Source organism: Falco punctatus (assembly GCF_963210335.1).
Source record: "Falco punctatus genome assembly, chromosome: 6".
NCBI classification, from domain to species: Eukaryota; Metazoa; Chordata; class Aves; order Falconiformes; family Falconidae; genus Falco; species Falco punctatus.
The window spans coordinates 39,093,578-39,115,440 of NC_137585.1; the positions used below are offsets into that span (position 1 = coordinate 39,093,578).

At 35.8% G+C, this 21,863-nt stretch overlaps 1 protein-coding gene across 1 annotated transcript in view; it reads left to right on the plus strand.

Moving 5' to 3' along the window:
* The window catches only part of PTPRQ (protein tyrosine phosphatase receptor type Q), a 176,051-nt gene that overhangs the window by 142,946 nt on the left and 11,242 nt on the right, over positions 1-21,863 (plus strand). The window contains exons 55-63 of the mRNA XM_080393299.1: positions 3,551-3,577; positions 4,274-4,355; positions 9,221-9,311; positions 10,685-10,761; positions 13,246-13,380; positions 13,493-13,618; positions 15,822-15,970; positions 17,775-17,910; positions 21,585-21,708. Coding sequence (XP_080249425.1) covers positions 3,551-3,577; positions 4,274-4,355; positions 9,221-9,311; positions 10,685-10,761; positions 13,246-13,380; positions 13,493-13,618; positions 15,822-15,970; positions 17,775-17,910; positions 21,585-21,708 — 947 coding nt within the window. The remainder of the gene's footprint in view (positions 1-3,550; positions 3,578-4,273; positions 4,356-9,220; positions 9,312-10,684; positions 10,762-13,245; positions 13,381-13,492; positions 13,619-15,821; positions 15,971-17,774; positions 17,911-21,584; positions 21,709-21,863) is intronic.

Sequence of the window (21,863 nt, forward strand, 5' to 3'; positions counted from 1 at the left end):
TAAAGCCATGTAGGTCCTTGTTTTTTAAAATCTTTCCAAGAGAAGTTGCACCTTGTGGTGGATGCTTTGAGGCTTTTGTTTCGTTCTATGCGAGACAGATTTTCAAACAAATTCACAGATTCAGAAGAAATATTCCTGAATTACAGACACTGTAACCCTTACAAATAACAGGCAAATAGAAATTTTTATGGAAAATTATCATATTTAAAATTATTTTCTGATCTAGCCTTTCCTCTATATTGTGCATTCAGTAGGTGTCTGTATTTGAGGTAACACTTTGCACATACATTACTTTCTGTAGACCATCTGTTTCTTCTTTCTTTGAATGGGAGTAGGCATGGCTCCTGCCTTGCCTTTTTCTTCACAAGTTTCCCTTTTGTAATGAACTGTCAAAAACAGGCTTCCTGAGCTTAGTATCCCAGGAGTACAAAGTTTATGAATGTACATATCCTGGTACAATGGAAGAAATGACCATGTGTTCTCTTTCTTTAGGCCTTTAATATTTAAGAAGGGTTAAGCTCCATATTGCTTTCAATTAACTTGCTAAAAATTAGTTCCTCTGTTGGTCCTAGGAAGTGTCAATGGTGCTTATGAGTTAAGCCTTTTGCCTATATACTCATTTCTGTTGTTTTTTATGTGCACAAAGTTTTAATGCCCTGTGGATTTCAGATGATTGACCCAGGGAGAAAGCCGAGTCTGTGTGACAATACAGTCTTCAGTTACCACTGCCAACACAAATAAATGGCTTCTTTCTAGCTCTATCATGAGTAATCTGAGTGGGATTCAGATTTTTGATAGACTTCAAAAAAATCCCACACATGAAACAATACACTGTTTTAAAAGAAAATCAGATTTAAGGCAATAAAGCATTCTTTATCTTAGAGAATGTTTTTCTTTCCTAGTTTCAAAGTCAGACAAGTGGGAATCTGGAATTCTGCAGCTGAAATAGGGAAATTTGCAGTTTCATGGTTTGATTCTAAATTGTGCTTATCAAGATGTAGTGATATATATATTCTTATGTTTTATAGAAAAAACTGGGAAATGTGGAGAACAAGATTACAGGTAGACAAGTATTTGTCCATTGATGAAACACTGTAAGATTATTATTACATATTCCAAGTCAAGAGACTTGGAAAAAACATTAGTTTTTGAAGCTTGAGGATGCTGAAACTATACATAGCTGTAAGTCTTTAGTGAGCATACAAAATTCATCCCTTCTGAAAATTCTTACACAACAAAGCCAGCGTCTTTGCCACAGTCTTCAAGGTAGACATTAATTCCCATATAAGCATTTAAATTAAACCATATTATTTTCCAAGCTGCCAAGCCACTACATTGTGCACTTGCTACCAACAGAAGTGTGAGAGTTCAGTAGTTCTAAAAATCAAGTTCTTCACTTAAATGCCCACAGGTAGGTTAAAGTGTCAATCTGTAGGTGCCTTCTTTAAAAAAGTTTACTGCTTGTGAAAGAGAATATATGATTATGCCTTTAAAAAATCACCTGTTATTAATATTAAAAATTAACTAGAAATCAACATAGGTAATGCTGTTTTGTTCATTTCCTGAGCTATTTCAGTGCTTTACTTCCCTGCCTTGAGTGAAAGTAAAAAAAGGAAATATTGTTGAGTAAGGTGGTGTTAATGTTGCTGCTTGTCTCCTATGATGCTTTGCTGTTGGATCCATGTACCTTCAGCACTGAAGCACTAAATGGCATGCCCAGGTTGCTTATGTACAGAATAGATGTAATTTTTATACCCTAATGACCAAATTGCATTTGCTTACTGCAAATTGGGTACACTAAGCCCCTAAGTGATATCAATTCAAGAGGAATAAAGCCAACAGTATTCAAAAAAATTACTGGGATGTCAGTTGGGACATGACTTTTTTCCTGTTGTTCTATGGTGAAGATTAGTGAATTCAAAGGAAAAACAAATGTAATTTCTTTGCAGAGACTGCTTATAATTTTCTCCTGAAAAAAAGTCCTAAAAAATGATTACTTTCTGCTCAAAGACAAGTGTATTTGTGTGCAATACATTGGCACAGCTATTAAGAATATTTTTTCTTCAGAAAACTTTAGTTCTATAATGTTGCCATTATTACTAGAAGGTAGTTTCATCTGCCACCTAATGCAAACAACATAAGTAATATAATAAACACTAACTAGACGTCTAAGCATTCTGAATAGAGTTGCACGCTTTGTCTTCTTACTGCCTTCTTTTTTCATTCTAAAGCTCTCCTTCAGTTGTCCTAGTAAGAACTTTGAGTTTGAGCTGCCTTCTGTGAATTCTTACACTTCTTTTCACTCCAGTGAGACTGACCCAAGGCTTTCATAGCCAGTTTGCTTTGTTTGAAGAGAACTGTCATAACAAACTATGAACCACAAAGGCATCTTTAGTAGCTTTGAAATTAACTTCTCTGATGCTCAATAATAAATGATTAAACAGTTGTAATAATCTCATTTTATTATCTAATTTAAAATTTGAATATTTAAGAATAACTTCATAACCCAAAATATTCTTAAAGCAACTTGTTGTCTTTTCTACTAAATTTATGGCAACAGTAGACATTTGTATTTGTATTATAGAATAGTTTTTGTAATATTTGTATGTGAGAATGTATGATTTTTGGAGAGACGGACACATAAAAGCTATACTTAGAGGTTTTTTGAAGGGGCAAATTATCTTTTAAACTGTATTACTTCAAAATTTTTGGCTTAGTCTTTTAGACAAGCTTTGTCAGTCTGAGTGCCCAAAGTTGGGCTTCTAAATCCATAATGCTGAGACATTCTTGAAATGGGTTCAGAGATGGTGATAATAATGACCAAGTTCCAAGGCCTTCTGAAAGTCCCCTGAGTATAGATGCTCATGTAATATCTTCATGAAACCCGCTGTGGGACCAAATTAAAGATCTAATATGTAGCACAGTTTTTAAAATCATCATGCACCAGAAAGAGCAGTGAATGTGTAAAACTGAGCATGAAAACAGGCACTCATTTTTTTAATCTTTTCCAAACATAGCTGTTTGGTTTCTGTAGAGGCACACCAATAGCATGATTCATCTGCAACTTATTTGAGGTATCTGCTTCAAATGAGATGAAATCACACCTATTTCTCTTCATTGATTATAAAAGTAATCTAGTGTGACTACTCAGAAATAGGTGTCTGTATTCAGTCAGTATTCAGTATTTATGCTCTGAAATGGCCCTTAGAAGGACAATATTGAGTACATACTGTAAAATTAAGCCTGTCAATGTATATGAAATGGTGTGCTGGAAGTATGGATTTCCCTGCACCATATGAGCCCAGACCACTGTAAAAGGATCTGAAAAGAATGATAGAAACTGTAACTACCATGTCCGTATCTGCCAATACCTGTGACAAAAACTAAGAAAGAAAATCACCCAAGATATCTGACATATAATAGTGTTTGAATCCATAAGAGAAATAAATCTAGTTCTTTAGTTACTTCAGTACTTAATCTAAAATCTATCAAAATGTACAATATTGGCTAACTCTCAGCTTGCTACATTTAACAAAAATCTCTGTTGCAGGTTACTTAGTTATAGAAAATCCATCAAGTAAGTTGATTAAAGCTTGTATATTGTGGTCATAAGTGAGTTCTAATGTGTGGTTCCCTCCTCTATGTTTATTAGAAGAAAACTCCAAGCTGCGTATAAATCATAAAAGCATGACTAATTGCATGGTAACTGGAGAAATGCTTTCTCTCTCTCTAGGGTGAAGCCTGCATGTCTGTGTTTTAGCTTGGGAAGTAATACAGGGATATTTAAACTCCTCAGGGTTTAAAAACCATGTCATTATGAGAATGAGGTCACTGCAATATTTTATATGTCTAAAACCTTGCAATGTATAAAATGTTTTCTGTGTAAAAAAGAAGTATTATGTACTTTAGAATGCAATGATAACTTTACAAATTTCCATTAATGTCAAAACCTCATCTTGGAATGCTGTTACCTATAAAAACAATCCCACTTTTACAGTACCGTTAACATATTACCAACATTAAAAATTTGATGAGGGGAACAACAAGGGGAGAAAATGCTTCTATTTTTAAGGGACTAAAACCAAATCAAATAAGCATGCTGTAAGCGATTAATAATTTTCTGCCTATAAGTAGCAATTTCCAATTTTCTGCCGATAAGTATCAGTTTCTACTGAACTGAAAAACATTATTAATAAACTGTAGTTAAATAAGAATAAAAAGAATGACAAATAATTTCACTATAGTCTTCTAATTTTTCTGTCACTACTTTCAGGCCAATAAGCAAGAAATCCTTCTTACAACATGTTGAAGAGCTTTGCACAAACAACAACCTAAAGTTTCAGGAAGAATTTTCGGTATGTTGCTAGCAGTTGTCACAACATCGCAAGACCTTCAGTCGTTTCATGTGTCACATTTCATGTCCATTTTAAGCAGGCAAGGCCGTGAAGGACTCTGGCCTTGATAATCAATACCCAATTACCACGTTGATTGTTTAGAAAGTAATATTACACTGATTTGGATTCTGCAGTCTACACTGCAACCTGATCAGAATTATTCACCTAACTGTCAGCAAAAGATGATTTTCTTTAGATTCCAGTCTTTGCAAGAACACCATAATATTTGTGCTTCTACATATGTAGTGATGCACATGTAGTTTACCTGAGAACAGTTTATTCAGAAATAGTTTTCTAACATATATACAGATATATTTAATTGCTTTAAATAAGTATGTTTTCCTGAAAGATGATGACCCCAAAAACACAGCTGACATTTATTCTGTGAAATGCTAAGGCCCCAGTCATACTGTTACAGAACTCAGAAATATTTTTCTTTCATAGGCTTCAGAGCAGAAGGTAAAAAGTTTGGGCATGGTACTTTGCTTTTAGTTCCTCTACAAATAATAGGTCATACTTCTCATGCTCTTGAGAATAGCTTCCATGTGAATGTCTTCCATCTCCTTATGTGAGTGGATGAACACAGCAAGCCTGTCTGTCTTTCTGAAAAGAGACCAGCTTTCAAAATATACATTGCATATAATATAATGCATATATATTTTCAAATTTAAATCTCAAATTTTTGTCAATTTTCATTAGGTAATATTTTTATGGCTATCATGGGTTTTTTTCTCAGCAATATATTCTCTTTTTGTTATTTCAGCATCATTATCATCATTTGTAACACATACAGTCATTTGCCCTCACAAAAATAATTTGTCTTTCTCCAGTGACGGTATTGTTTTGGATTTATAGATTTACCACAAATTGCTTACCAGTTGGATTAACAAAAATGAAGACTCAACAATTGGCTTTTCTTCTGCTAGATTATAAAATTTCAGTCTCTGAGGGAAAACTAAAAAAAGTGTGAAAAGATTAATGGTATTTCCTACAGCTTTTTTGTTATGCTCCTTAGGTAAAATTGGTCTGGATGTAATAATAAAAAGCACCATAAAATTCTCTGAGCAATAAAGTAAGAACCTTTTTTTCCAAGAGCAGAAGTGTTATTTCACTTGAACAAGAGTGATTATAGTTATATTGTGCATGACTGAACAGATGAAAAGTTTTACTAGCAATAACATTTTCACATATTAACGTTTATCACTGGAAAGTTTCTAGTATTACTTTCTTTAGGTGTTACCCACATTGGACAAGTCTTACAGCATTGGCTAAGTGTTAAAACTTAAACAATCGTGCTTTATCAAATCAAAATCTTGGCAATCCATTTCAAGTTAAGAGAATACAAGTAGCTGAGGCCTCTTCCAACTAAATTATTTAGTCCATTTACAATCAAAAGCTTTTTATTTGTAATTTGGGATTCCATTTTTTATTTTTTTTCTCTGAGCTTCAACTCCCATGTTTCAGAGTGTAGTGATATCTTACCTTCCCATATGACTTGTCCAAGGGCAGGAAGAATTGCAGGGTAGGTCCAGTCCCTGATGGAGAGTATGTCTATAGCATCTGTAGCACCTGTCTTATCAGATGAATAATGGGATTGACAATGTGCTTGAAATTACATCAGAAATGAAAATGCACAGAAATAGGCAATGCACGCAACAAGCAAGCAGACCTAGTGACCAGCATTGTTCCCATCCACATTCATCATTTTAGTTTCACATAGATGACTCGGGGCTCCTACAACGTGTGTAGGAGAGATGAGCTCAAGATATAAACCCATGGGCCATTATATATGAAGTACATAACTAAAAGCATGGTGCTGAGCTTGCTTGGGCTCTCTGGCTGTCTCTGTACTAGTAAATTCAAGCATACCAGGAAAAGGACATGAGGAACATGATAATTTACACTCATAAACTGCTAGTATATTCCCTGCCTTGAATTTGGACTGTTTCTGCTAGCAGTCTTCCTGGACAATTCCAAGATATGTTTTGGTAGGTAAAGTAGTTTAAAGAAACAATAACTGATGTTGGGCAGTTATGATGGTAACTGATGGTGGGCTCCATGTAGCTGATATTCAAACTTCCAGCTTTCCAGATGATATCTCTCAGCATCTTTGGGAAACCAAGTTTTCCTAGTTTTCCTAGTAACTGGCAAATTACTGAAACAGAAATATTTGTATAGGTGGTTTATGATAAGTTCCGTTCATGAATAAAAAAGTGAAATACCTCCAAATATCATCACTGTACCATAAAAGTACTACAGCAAACAAAGTGCAAATTATTTCAAAGTTTTGTAAGTCTGCAAAGAGATATGGTTTCTGTCACAAACTGTTGTTGAATTTGGGAATCCAAATAGTCTTTCTCCAATTCTGAAAATAATCATTTAGACTGAAATCCATACTGATGCAGATAATTGGTACAAGGCTTTTGAGCACTCATTCAGATATGGAAGCATCATTACAAAAATAACATAATCTGCTTCTCTGTTTCCTCTCTATTACGAAGTACTGTACAACAGTGCTACTTCTGTACTAGTCAGCTGGTAAGTTAAGACTCAGAGGAGTGAGGCAAATGAGGCAAATTAAAGTTCACATGACATGCACATGATATATGGTCCCATGGCCCACAAGACTTGCAAAATGCCATAGGCATTTCATGTATGTTCTTCCTTCATGCAAAATTTAATGGCAGAAGTTTTGTGGGAGACTTTCAGCTTTCTGAATGAAAGGAATTTTAACTTCTCAACCCTTAGCTGTCTGTTACTGTTCTTACGAAATCCTGAGAGGAAAGCACAGAAGTCACTCTACTGTGTCTGAGAATGGGGATCTTTCTGTAGGTTCAGTTATAGAATTGGGACTTTACTTCTATAAGGGATTATTGAGGCAAAAGGCAGAGGCAACAGAATACGTTAAAGAAATGAACCTTGAGTATGGTAGAGGTTGCTTCAAAGACAACATTTTGAAATAATGGATGCCTTTAAAGATACTTTTCTAGAGTATGTTACAGTTCATTTAGTTTCGTATTTAATTCATGTCTGTTAACTATGTTTTTTAATTCTTTAACATACGGATATAAATGTAAAGTCAGCCATTCTTTATAAGGTGATTTTAAGTCAGAAACTTTCTTTTTAGAAGGGGCATAATCATAGGCTTTTCATCCTTAGGAAGCATAGATATTTAGAGAGATTTTGAAGAGCATGTATGGGATCTAGTCCCTTGTTAATTTTCAAAGGGAGATGAGCATCTAGTTGTTCTCTGCCATTCTTCCCCTAATTCTTTCCCCAAGGAAATGTGTCAGAACCAGGAAAAGAAGTCAGGCCCCTTGCCTGAAACTCTTTTTCTTTTATCATGAAAACCTCTTTCCCCTTCTATTCAGAAGCACCTGCAGTTATATTATCGAGGATATAATTATAGAAATGAAGTAGGCCTCATGCTTCAGGCCATAGGATTTTTGTCAGATGGTGAAAGAAAAAAATTCTTATGAGATAATATTGCATGTAATATAATTCAAGTGTTTTGAGCTCTCCTTTATATGTCAGACATTGTCCATTGTACAAAATAGGATATCAGATTAAAGGAATTACTGATTTGGTTTATTACGTGGTTTTTTTAATGATACCATTTTGCTAATGTTTATATCAAATTATTCTTAGTATTTGAACCCATCAAATAAGGGTGACAAAATATTTGAATTAACAAAGAAAAACGCTAGAATAAAAAACACTCCTGTTTTTTTCCATTTTTTGTTACCTCTTTCATTTATTTATTTATTTGCTAATAGTTGTCCATTAAATTTTATTTATAGAAAACAAACTGTCTCAAATACCTGGGCAAAAGAGCACTTGAAAATAATTAACATTGAATCTGATAGCAGGGCTATCTGCCCCAGTTTTGGAAGTAGCCCATGTAGTGACTAACTGTTAATACTAAAAGACAAATTTGAAGGGATTATTCAGCACTAGTGGCAAAATTTTTTATTGTACTCATTCAAAGCAATAGGTAGATCTCTTCGTCTTTATCTTAGCCAGATGTTGAAATAGACTTGCATATAACATTTGTTAAACAAAGGGAAAACCTATTACAGTTAATGCAGTTACTAACTTGGAAATTCTGGCTAAATTCTGGCTTTTCTGAGACTTCTGTTCTCTTTATCACCACTATGAGATCATCATATTAATATGGTTTTTTCATTAACAAGTTATGAAGTCGTCTTCGCTCTTCTACTCAGCTTTGGAAATTATACCTATTTATGTACACAAACACCCCTATCAAATAAGTTTCTCAATATAAATGATTTATCCGTCTCTGCCCTTCTGTAATAGAACTAATGACTAGTTATGAAACTACAGTACAACCCAAAATAAGTCTTCCCACCCCTTTCACAAACAGTCCTGTGAACAATAGCTAATTGCCAGTTGTCTCAACTTAATTAAATTCTCATCAGTTCTCAAGCCCCAGGAGTCAGGAAAAGGCATTATTCAAGAGTAAGGCTGAGTCAGTAGCACATGGTAACCAAGTGTGTGACTCCATGAAAAAACAAAAGAATGACAAAAGGTGATAGGCTGAATTTATCCAGACTTGCAAAGGTGAAAGTGCACATAAGCTTTAATTGTTCAACTTGACAGCATTGTCTGCAGTGGTGCATTAAATGTTGCGGGTGTAACTGGGGTTGGGCAGTGAGGTGGAATGCTGTGTAATGCTTCCAACTGTTCTTAGAAATGCACTTTCCTGCAGAACTAAGGAATTCCTCTTGCTGGATGGCTGTGTTGGGTTTTACATTCACTGAAAGTGAAATGCAAAGGTTTGCCAACAAACATTTATTCCTCTACAGGAACTTCCCAAGTTTCTTGAAGACCTTGCTTCAACTGATGCTGATCTGCCTTGGAACAGGTCTAAGAATCGTTTCCCAAACATAAAGCCATGTATGTGTGCTTGCTGATCAACTCCTCTGTTTTGCTCTCTGCCTTCGATAGTGCAGCATGTATTTGAAATGCAACCGTATTTTTGTTTGATCTGCCTTTGAAATGGCAATACAATCATGTCCACATTATGAAATAATTTTCTGTCAAGTAATCTGTCTTTTCATTGTGTTTTTTTAAAGACAGTTTTATTTGCGAGTAGCTTTCAACTTGCTCTCACAAGCTTTAATATGCAGGTGCAAGAAACTGTAGCCTCTATAGTTTCTTAGCTTTGTAATTCAAGCCATGTAGCAAACTCTTTAACATTCTTCCTCTTTTTTCTCCCCTTCAGTGAGAAGTAATTTTTTTAAACATAAAAAATCCACATGTTTGTGCATTCAGCTACCTCAGGATCCTGGGTATGCTTTCTTGTGGATATGTGTACATGTGCTGCAAAGTTTCCACAGAAGATCAGAGTGACTGTATGATAACTTATAAGCCAAGGCTAGATTTTATCACAGGAGACAGGAGTCTGTCTCTCTGTACTCAACACTGCTTCATTTTTCAGTTAATAAGACAAGAAATGTCATTATTATTTTAGGCATTAGCTGTGATGTGAGATGGGGAGCATGGCATTCCTTGGTTAATAATGCTACATTCTGTGCTATTAACTTTTCAGAGCAGCTGTTCCTGCTATCTACTGCCTTGTTCAAGACATACTCTAAGTTAGTCACTAAAAATTTATATTCATGACATATAAACAGATAAATTTCATAAATTTTTAACTTTTTTTTTTCCACTACGTTGGGAGGCAAACATCAAAATTTGGAATGTTTGGTTTCAGCATTTAGTTGTTGTCATATGACATCTTTCCTGGGTTTTGTCATTTCTGCATACATACCATGGGCCCAAATTAGAAACCCTCAATATATTTTTTTTTTCCTGGAATAATGAACTTACCTTATGTAAAAGAAGTAAAAGTATGTAAGTGTGAGGAACTGGCTCAAATCTGTGACCTGGGTACAATATATAGGACAGAGACCCAGCTGTCTGTTCACATGGAAGTTGTCTGTGCTAGAACAGCATGGCATAAAGCACACCAGCTATCATTAGGCAGAGGATCCTTCTGTATGTACACCAAATTGGAGGATTTGGCACATTCACCATTTTAATTAAAAAGTATTATATTAAAATAAGTCTGGAACAGTAAAGGATGACCACAGTAATGGAAATTGGTTACATTCCCTTTGTAATTAATGTTCTACTATGTCAAGTATGGTTAGATTAGCAACAATAACGGTATTTTTTATTTTTTTAGCACTCCAGGAAGACTTGTTACATGTGTCTATGTTTTTTAAACAAATCTTTTATTTAACTAGACTGTATTTCTATGATAGATAATAACAACAGAGTAAAGCTGATGCCTGATGCTGGTATTCCTGGATCTGACTACATTAATGCCAGCTACGTGTCTGTAAGTAGAAAGTCACTCACATTTTTACTATATTTGTTTTCTGGCAAAAGAGAGAGTCAAAAAATAACTTGAAAGAAGAACAAGATTCTAATTTTTCTTTCATTCACTACAACTACTCTTGCCATGGCATTGTTTGAGTGACTCCTGTGGCATTGAACATGACTGGTTAAAAATATAATTTATCCCATTTTCATTGCTAAGCAGTGATTTTCAGTAATAATCAAAACTGTGTCCAGCAAATTACTTTCTATAAATATTCTCATACTATTATCATTAAAGACAACAGTGAAACTCCTACCAATGTCAGTTGTTTGGATGGGTGTTATTTGGTCTCGGTTCAGGAGCTGGAGCTATTGTATATGAACAGGATAATGTAAAGATAACTGAACTGAAAAGTTTCATAGAGATAGCTAATAATTTTGGTGAGCGGGATTTTGGTTTTTTATTATTTTGTGAAAGTTATGATGGAAGAAAATACAAATAAGCTTCTTGAAGAAGTAACTGGTATTGTATTTCTCATCTTCAGCTTTCTTCCTGGACCTTCCATTTTCTAGTTGTGTTCTCTGTAAATCCTTCATTTATATTTTTATCTCTTTTTTTTTCATTGAAGCTCAAAGTTTGACTTATAACTGTGCATTTAATTTGTTGTAGCAGTGGCTGGTTGTCTAACATGAGGTCAAGACTTCATTTGCACTAAGCACTATTCAAACACATAGCAAGACATGCAGACTGTAGTCTAAAAAGATGAAAAAATGGCAAGTAAAAATAGTTATTCCCAGGTAACTAAGAAACATCCACAGAGAATAAGCAAGAGAGCTGACAGCATCTTCCTCTCTCATTAGCAAAAGCTATTTATTCCCTTTATATAGAATGTCCTAGTTCTGACATTTAGCAGATAGGAAGAGCCATGCCACGTTGTTACTTGACACCGGGACTGTACGCAGAGCCACCAAGAAGGAGACCAGACAGCTTGGAGCATGGCCTAGTCTTTACCCTTACTGTCACTAACTGACATGCCAAGGCTTAGGCAGGAAACACTAAGAGCAGCTTCCAAAAAGCTGCAGCAAAAGCCAGCTGCAGGGAGTGTTCCCTGCTAAGATTTTGCATCTCTTTACTGCATACAGGCATCTCACTTTAGGTCACCACTGTTCATCAGTGAATAGATAACTGTAATGTTACCTTTTCTCAGGGCTAAAGCTTTGCTCTTTATATGCTCTCACTTTCCATATTTGTGGATGTGTAATTATATAAATGCATATAGCTGTAAATATACAAGATGTGCATGTGTGTATTTACATACCTACTTATCTAGGTGTGTATACATATGCATACGCGTAAAAAGGGGGAAAGAGATCTTGTATATGGTTTTAACAAATGGGAACTTGGCTGCTACTTTTATTTTCATTGGTTGAACAAGAAAAAGTCAGTAACCCTACTGCAAGGTTTGCATCCCTGAATTATAGTTTCTCACCTCACTCTTAAACTAGGAAGGATTAACATAGTTTCTCACTGCCACCTGTTCTGTATATTATAGATGGAGTAAGTAAGAGGCAGCTGTCAATTATAGGGCTATAATTCCAACAAGGAGCTTCAGTGGTGCTATAAACCACTGTGTAAGTTGTTTTAGGCAATAAGCAGAACGCTGTGATATTATAGACTTCTAGCTCTACAGCATAAATGTATTGCTATTATTGCTATTGTTACTTTAGACTTTCTATAGTACATGAGAATTCCTTTAGGGTACACTTAGTTTCTTTGGGGAAACAGATCCATGATGCACTGATAGCATTTACACAGATTTTTTTCAACAAACCTCCTTCTCCCCAGGTTTTACAACAATTTATAAATGAACTAAACAGCTGAAGCCAACCTTAAAACAAAAGGCAACCCCTACAGTAGGTTTCTTAAAAACTTTTATCAGAGATCATTTGTTTGAGTAAGCTCCATCCCTAAGTTACAGCAGATCCCTGATGATCACTGGAAGGAGAAGGTCATCAGTGTGGTTTATAGCTTGCACTAGCTCTCAGATTGCTCCTTAGTTGTTTTCCTGGCTCCACTGCTCCTTAGCACTATGTAATTCTACTTTGTTGGCCACCTCCTGACATAGTTCTTGGTGGCCTCTGGCTGGATCTGCGGTAAGGCTCCTATGAAGGCTTAGATATTTTTAAAAGGGAACTACTGACCTGATGTCCCTGTAATTTCTCTGATAAATGCATTGCTATTAGAATGACATTTCCCAAACTTTATTAGAGCATTGGTTCATAACTGATCTACACAGTGGAACAAATGCCATTACTTCCTTAGGTTTCCAAGGCCATCTGCCGTGCAATCATTAGCCAGGCCTATGCCAAGTCATTTAGTATTTCTGACAAAGTTTTAGCCTTATACATGATAGCTACAAGCACAACTATGAGTCACATGCAAACTCTTTTTTTTTTTTCCCTTGCCAACCATTATGTATTAAATATTTTCTTTTTTTCTTAGGGTTATTTATGTCCAAATGAGTTTATTGCAACTCAGGGACCATTACCAGGAACAGTGGGTGATTTCTGGAGAATGGTGTGGGAGACAAGAGCAAAAACACTTGTGATGCTTACACAATGTTTTGAGAAGGGACGGGTAAGTTACCAGTGTGCCAATTAACAGCATTTGATATAACTGGAAATTCTGTATGTAGTTTCTGTCAAGATTATAATATGATCATTGTTAATTAGTAATCATCTGCCTGCAGATAAGATGTCATCAGTACTGGCCAGAAGATAACAAACCAGTGACTGTGTTTGGGGATATAGTGATTACTAAATTGGTGGAAGATATTCAAATAGACTGGACCATCAGAGATCTAAAAATTGAAAGGGTAAGCCAGAACTGGAGTCTGATAGAATAAAACCCATCCAGCACCTCAAAGAACATCAGATGTGCTCCATGTCACCCAACTACCCCTCAGTATTCTTCTTTTAATCTTTTAATGCATGTGCACTGTACTGCCTTGTTTTCCTGCATTTTGTTTTCATTCCTGGGTTTTGTTTCCTGAGAATTTTCTCCAATTTCTGTTACAAAAAGCTCAGTTACTTGTCTGACATGCTATGAAGGGCCTATCAAGGTTACTGAACCTCTGGTTTGGTGGGAGGTGAAGTTTCTATTTGGACACCTCAGTTGTCTCTTCTAGAAAGGAGTAATCCTAACCATTCTGTGATCAGACAAATCCCTTTGAATGTATCCCTCTCAGATTAAAGGGCAAGATTCTCTGGTGCAGTGCAGCTGTTTTGCATTGTACCACCAGCCGTAATGGCCTCCACCCCCAGGAGATTCACCCAATATAAATGAGAATCATCAGTATTACTCCCACTCTTTCTGGTGGGAAGCGAGGTGGGGGGTATAGCATAGATGTTCATCCTTGTCATGATCCACAGCTATAGTGTCCACTCTTTGGAAAAATTCACACACACACACACACAGTCAGACAAGCAAGTAGGCTCAGAAAGCAATCTGGACGTAATAACCCAAGATTAAGTCAGCCTTCTTTTGTACTCCCAACATTGACCTGTGTTGTATGTAGTGCAGCCAGATCCTGGGACCAGAACTCAGCTATCCAAATAGATGTATTGCCATCCTGTGGCATGCACACATGATGAAAAAACCAGCAGTTAGGGGATTGTCTCAATGTACGATCAATAAAGATGTATTGTGCACATAATACAGGAAAATTGAGCATTTTAAAATGAGTGAGAGAATAGAAACTATTTTCAGTTGAAATAAGACATAAACAAGACTGGAAAAGGGACTATTTAGAGTAAAAATACTTGCCGGCAAAATGCAAAGTCACCGGTGTTAACCAGGGTGAGGCTGGAAGAAAATAAAGCATAACCTGCATTGTCTAAGTGATTCATTTACTATAGCTGTACTACCCTGCACAAGAAGTTACGTCCTTGATAAGCATGTCATTAAATGAGCCATGCTGCTGGCTTTAAGATTGTACTTAATCTTCTATTCACAAATGGGTGGATTCTTGATGATCTTCTAGTGAAGGTAAAAAGTATATGTGAGGCAGATCATTCACAATTATTGCCATATTGCATCCAAAGTAATTTCTCTTTTGTTTTGACATTGATCAATTTGAAAAATACAGACAAAAAGTAGTTGCTACATATAATTGTGCACAGTTGTTCAGTGTTTCCTGCAATATGAAAAGAGCAAGTGGTTAGTTCAAAATAAATTAAAAATAAACTGGTTCATTACACAACAGTTGATTAAACTGTTTTACTCCTTGCTGCAGGATACTATCAATGCTAAAAACTTACAGAGCTTCATAAAATCTGGATAAATTAGTAGAAGAAAATTCTGACAAGTACTATTTAAATTTCAAGATACCATTTCTGACTGAGACAGTTCACAGGTCACAAACTATGATGAATGGAAATAATTTTCTGTGGAACTATGGATACATTGTTGTCATGTTTTATAATTTCCATTTTCCCTAAGATTTTTCCTTGTCTACTGTTGGAAAGAAGATAATGGTCTAGACAGGCCTTTGGCATGATCCTGTGCTTTTATTCTTACGTCCTTCATACTTAATTTAGATATCAGATCATAACTGCTCTTTTCTTTATTATTGCTGCTGCTCTGATTGAGATGGCATCAAACACTTAGAAAATACATCTGTCTTAACCAACATATGTGTTTGCCTTCACTCCATTCGATCAGTCTAATGGTTGCTTTTTTCTAAATAAATTTGTCATCCCGATTCACTAAACTTAGAAACAAGCTGTAGAAACTTCAACCTGTAATCTACAAATTACATTGATGTAATGACTGAAGTCAAATGGAGAGTGACTGCTGAAATCATGAATACTTCCTGAAAGATGGACTTGATGCCATCTCTCAAAAAACTGCTGTAAGATCTGTGCACATTGAATTGTCCTTTGATACAAGTACATCTTATAATTATTATGCTATTCTGACTTTCTTTTTTACATGAAATTGCTGAGAAGTTTATATTTAGCTTACTGGATCTTCTGTCCCATTTGTTCTGCAAAACTACCTTATTTTATGTTTTTCAGCATGGAGACTGCATGATGGTGCGGCAGTGTAACTTTACTTCTTGGCCAGAACATGGAGTCCCCGAAACCACTGCACCAATTATCCATTTTGTAAAATTTATCCGTGCAAGTCGAGCACATGATAATACACCAATGGTGGTTCACTGCAGGTAAGCATATTCACCAAATAAACATTTAGTATCTTAGAATTTCAAGTGTATATTAATGCTTAGGGAAGTTGCCAGAAGAAAATGAAAACTGAGTGTACAGGTATGGTTCTAGTATGGACAGCAATGAAGGTTTCTCTAGCAGTTCTTAGTCCTTTCTAGGAGGTAAAATGCCAAAGTGTGTCTGTTCTTCCATTCATGGAAATCCCAGTGAGGTAATGTCAGTGAAACAGTTACTTCAACCATTACCATAAGGTACTGCTGGATTTATCTCAATTTTCATTTTTATTGTAAAAAGAGAAACAGCAACTGACTTGTTGGTTTTCTTTACTTCTATTATAATTATAGCTCTTCCTAAGAAATAAATATTAAAAATTGTACTTAAAATGTACATGTCACATGTCAAAAGGAAGAAACTGGGAACCACAAGGAAGGAAAAATAGGAACAAGGGTTTGCATATACCAGATTTCAAGCTCAGGTGCCTATAAACAGCTAAAATCTATATTTAGGCTCTTAAATAAATGATCTGGTGGTTAGAGCTGGTCAGCTGTCATAGTTCCCATTGATTCCATACTCAACAGCCTTAAACTGCTATTTCAAAGAGTAAGTGTGTGGAGACAGCTAAGTCTTCAGGAAAGTGGTGAGTGTGTCTGCATTTTATATGCAGGTCAGTGTTCCCACTGGATGAGTGGGCACACTCCAAAATAGCAATCTGAACTCAGAGGTCTGCAATGGATTCTTTGACTCATTCTCACTCGGTGTGAGTCTGGAAATGTGTGGAAGGAAAAGGTGGGTTTGGTGCCACAGATCTTTTCCCTAGCTGTCCAGTTTATCATGCATGGGAGCTCTTTTTATTTGTCCTCAGTGTCCTGCAGGTGCCACCCACTACAGGTGATAAAGCCTCATTTTATTTGATATTGTTGGCATTGACAGCTTGACATTTCCATCTATTGCAGGGGCCAGAGAGACTATTACAGGAGAGAACTATATGGTCTTCATGTTTTGAGGACATTTATGTTCCCCAGGGCCCCTCTGCAATGAATCCTATCCCTTTTTCACAACACAGATACATAAAGGGTCTAGCATGGGCCAGATACTCCACCTGTGCTCAAATTCCTGATGGTTATGAAGTAGCATTATGTGCTCTCATATCCAGTAAAACTCATTTGTTACTTTCTGCTCATTTGATCTTGCAGGTTCAAGAGAGTTTTGCTTTACATTTCCTGATTATCTGCAGTGATATACCTTGTGTTTATTACACAATTGCAGAGATGCCTGATAGTGACTTTGAGAAAATCCTGTTCGCTCTCAAACCTTTAAATAAAATAACACTAGGTACTAGTGTGTATTGCACACTCATCCTCCTCTTAAAAGTATTTTTTTAAATATTTTGCTAGATCCCATGTTATTTTGTCTCAAATACCAAAAGCATCACAGAATCCAAGTGTGATTTCACAAAATCTGGTGATATTATTTTCTTTGAATTAGGGAGCTCTAGAAAATTCACAGAAAAGCTGTAGGACCATTTTTCCACTTATATAGATTTGCTTTACTTATATTTCGTTTGTATGATGCAACCTCTCATAAAATCAAAGTCATAACAAGGCTCAAATTCAGATTTCACTTGATCCCTCATTCAGCAAGGACATGCACACACACACACACAAGTAAATACTAAAAATTAGTTAATTTTTTCTGAAGGTTTTTTTTTCACAATAAACTGAATTTAACAAGACTATTCTAATAAAATATTTCATACTTACAAAAATGAACATAAACCCTTTATCTTGTTTATTATATTTGCAGTGCTGGTGTTGGAAGAACAGGTGTTTATATTGCACTTGACCATTTAACCCAACATATAAATGACCATGATTTTGTGGATATCTATGGACTTGTAGCTGAGCTAAGAAGTGAAAGAATGTGTATGGTACAGAATCTGGTAAGATTTTTATATTTATCTATTCTGTTTTCCTGTTGTTGAAAAGTTAGTCATCTGATCTCCTACAAAAGAAGGATAGAAAGCTCATAACAATCAGTTGTCTAATACATTTTCTACCAAATCCTGCTTCTGTTTGGATTTCAAGCATGTATATTTCAAGAACGTATAGTTTGTATCTGTTTAACTATATTTGGCCAGCAGTCCTGACAAGTGCTGAAAAGAGTGCTGACATATTTCATTTTTAGAATCTAACATAATTTCTCAGACTTTGAGAAAGTTAATTTCAAGTTTTGGGGGATGAACAGTTGTTAAATAAAAAATGGATTTGCTTATACACTGCTTAATTTGACTTTATTTACTACTTAACTGTATTTTTTGAGTATGTATATGTAGCATAGTCCTCCAAACTTTTAAATATTAATTTACCTTTGATCTCATTAATGATTCCTTGATTCTTTTTAGATTGCTTCATATAAAATAACACATATGGATAGAATGAAGCACAGACTTCAGAGTTTCTAAAATCAAGGCAGTGGTGGGGTTTGAGTTTAAAAAAGTGCATTTTTTGCAGACTTGTTGGGTATACATATAAATAAGTGATGACTTGCTGGTAAGAAAGACCTCTGCTGTATCTGGAGATCTGTATATATGTAAAGGAGTAATAGCCGAATTAAAAAATTCTCCTAAACGCTCAGTGGAACGGAAATCCACCTGTATTTGCATGAGGCATCTGGTATAAGCCTCTTGCAGGCCAGATCTAGCTCAAGGCTGCTGCCTGAAGTCTTTGAGTCTACAGCATGACTTACCAACATCTCAGTATGGATGAGCAGTTTCAGGATGAACTTCCACATGACTGATGGATTTAAAATTATGTTAATGTAAGAAGACTTGTTCCGTTAGGAATACAATTCTGCTGATCTATAATCGTGTCAGAATATATGAAAAGTGTGTCAGAATATGGAAAAAACAGTTAACCACTTTTCAGCAGCTGCACTTCAGAAGATTTTGTGAGACTTTGTGGTGATACCTTGTCATGCTGTTTCTTATAAGGTGCTGTCTAATTACCAATTGCTTTCAATTTTTCCTTTTCCAGTCTTGATGGAGCTAAACAATTGCCAGGACTCTGCTGTGAAGATTGAGTTCTGGGAATACTTTTTTTGGTTGTTGCTTTACACTTTTGAAGAATCATCTGAAAATAAGGCAAAGGCTGGAAGACAATTTAATGGGAGCACTCCCAAAATAAAATCTTAAAACAGTGAGACATTTGATAAGATCAGTGTACATTGTAAAAATGTGCATCATTTTTGTGTACCTCTTCATTTGCATATTTTGGCAGAGAGTAGCGAAAAATGCACCAAAATGCAGTAGAAGGTGATGGCTCTATAGTTCTGATATCCAAAAAAGTTAAGTATTGATCTAAAGGCTAGCTGCAAAATCCTGAGACAGGTTGTTCTCTGCCCATGCCATTTTTAGATCATTTTTGCAAGACTACAAAAGACAGATCAGCGACGAAATTTGCCCAAAGGGAACTGAATCTTGTAAAGTTTTATGGCAGATTCAGTAATCAAGCTATTCTGATAGTTCTGTTATAAAACACTGTTTAATTGTCTATGATAGAGATTTTATGTGATCAGCACAGAAGATACAAAGAGAGAAGCAATTCCTTCCCAAAAGTCAGTTTAGAGATCCCTTGGTCAAACTGTAAGACCTAGGAGTAAAATTAAAAACTGGTTGCTCTCAGACCTGGTTTTTGCTTGCTTATAGCTTCAAAGTCGTTTTCCTTTTGCCAATAGAGTCGCTCTCTGTTACTGTGCCAATGGGCACAGAATGGCCCACATCTGCGCAATTAAACACCTCTGCAGTTACGCTCCTTCACAAGCTCTCTACAGGGAACGACCCATAGTCTGCAGTGACTCCTGGAACACACCTGGAAAGTATTTGGGGTAGCGCTGGTTCATGTGGATTAGAACTATGTAGGGACTATCCAAGCAGTTTGAAGTAGTTTGGATGATCAAGTTCCACTGGCTGGCAATCTACCCAGACACTGTTTAATTCCATAACGTAGATATGATTTCAATATCCTGGTACTCTGCCTGGTGGCCTGTACATTAACAAGGCCTGCCCTTGGACTACATGTAAAGTGCATAACCTAATCTTAAGTAAACTATTTTATTCTTTCTCCCACTTCCAATCATAAAAAGACTTTCAAATAATTAAGAATGTCATTAATTCTAACTGCAAAAATAACTTGTCACGTGTATGTTTACCAAGTATCCTGCTTCACTCTTCCCTGGCAAACGCAGAAAGATTTTCATTGCTGCATGCTCACAAGTAGCTGTGTGAATCATATGTATTGCATGAATGCAAGAGATCATAGAGCTTTCAGAGTCTTCCTTCTGAACTGGAATAACCAATCTAAATTCCACTGAAACTTAAGACCTTCATTCTAGAAATTCATATTTGTCTGGTGAATCTGTTAGAAGTTTACCACCTTGCCAAGTCAAGTGCAAAGGCTAGTTTGAAGTAATGTCGTGCTATTGCTTCAGTAAGCAAGCTATTCAAAAGCATAATGGTACTGTGTACTTCAGGGGCCTGTGAAAGTCTGCTTTAATTACCCATGGCTCTGGAGCTGTGACCCTAAAACATATCCACGTAAGCAAATTTATCTTATAAATCTGAGACACTTGATTTGAAAATTGATGGCAGTTCAGTAACAAAATAGCAATTACTGAGCAGAAAAATGACACTTTTACCTGTGCAAAAGTCAAGGGAGTTATCTCTGTCTGTGGAGATACTGGACAAGGTACTCAACAACATGCTTTAGCTGAACCAGCTTAAGCAGTTGGGGGTTACACTAGGTGGTCTCAAGAGGTCTCTTCCATTCTGAACTGTGATCTGGCTCATTTTCTGCATCTACATACACAGGGCTTCTCTTGTGTGAAGATAACAATCCATTTATTTTCTTTCTATGTTTTCATTAGTTTATTTCATTCTTTGCTTTATTCTTACATTGCCTTATTTTGTTTTTCTCTTGTCAGCAATCATTACCCAGAGTTACTTTATGCCCTTGAAAGTGTCAAATTCACTTTAGTTGCTCACACTTTACATTATAGTCTGTTAAAAATGATGCTACAGTCCAAGAAGTATCACTAAAAATAATGTGGGGTTTTTTACTTTTAGTAATGGTGCATGCTCCTAGAACTCCTAGATTTAGATTTACTTGAACTTTTGCATTTGAGTGCACCCTGCTGGTTTTCTCTATGCTGGAAAGAGGAAAATTTTCTTATCTGAATGTTACATTTGTGTGGTTCAGTTTCTCCAGTCTGAATCTAGTGGCAAAAAATAATCAACATCTTTTAATAGAACAAACCTTTACAGAAAATCGTGGAACAGCCTATTAGTCTCAGTTATGATTACTCTAATTTCATATCTCTTACTGGACATGAGGATTAACATGTTTTGACAAACTTTAACACATTATGCCTCATAATGTATGAAATCAAATCAGGCATATATGATATGGTCATTGAAGTATTGAGATTGCTAAGTTAACTTTAACTGAGTTTAACTGCAGTTACTTTGAGAACATCTAGATGTTATACAAAAATCCCGAGTTTTTTGGTGTTAGAAGTACATTTCTTCTAACCAAACCTCTTTAAATTCACATCTTACAGGCACAATATATATTTTTGCATCAGTGTGTATTGGATCTGTTGACAAGCAAGGGAAGTAGTCAGCCCATATGTTTTGTAAATTATTCAGCGCTGCAAAAGATGGACTCCCTGGATGCCATGGAAGGTAACAAAATATAGATTCTCTCAGAATTATTTTTTCATAGCAGGTGCCTTGACTTGTCCAGACTAGGAAGCAGAAAAAAAAAAAATTGACAAGCCTTTTTTGGCTTCAGAAGTATAAATTTCTAGCATTTTGCTGTTCTTTAGTCTCCCTCATAC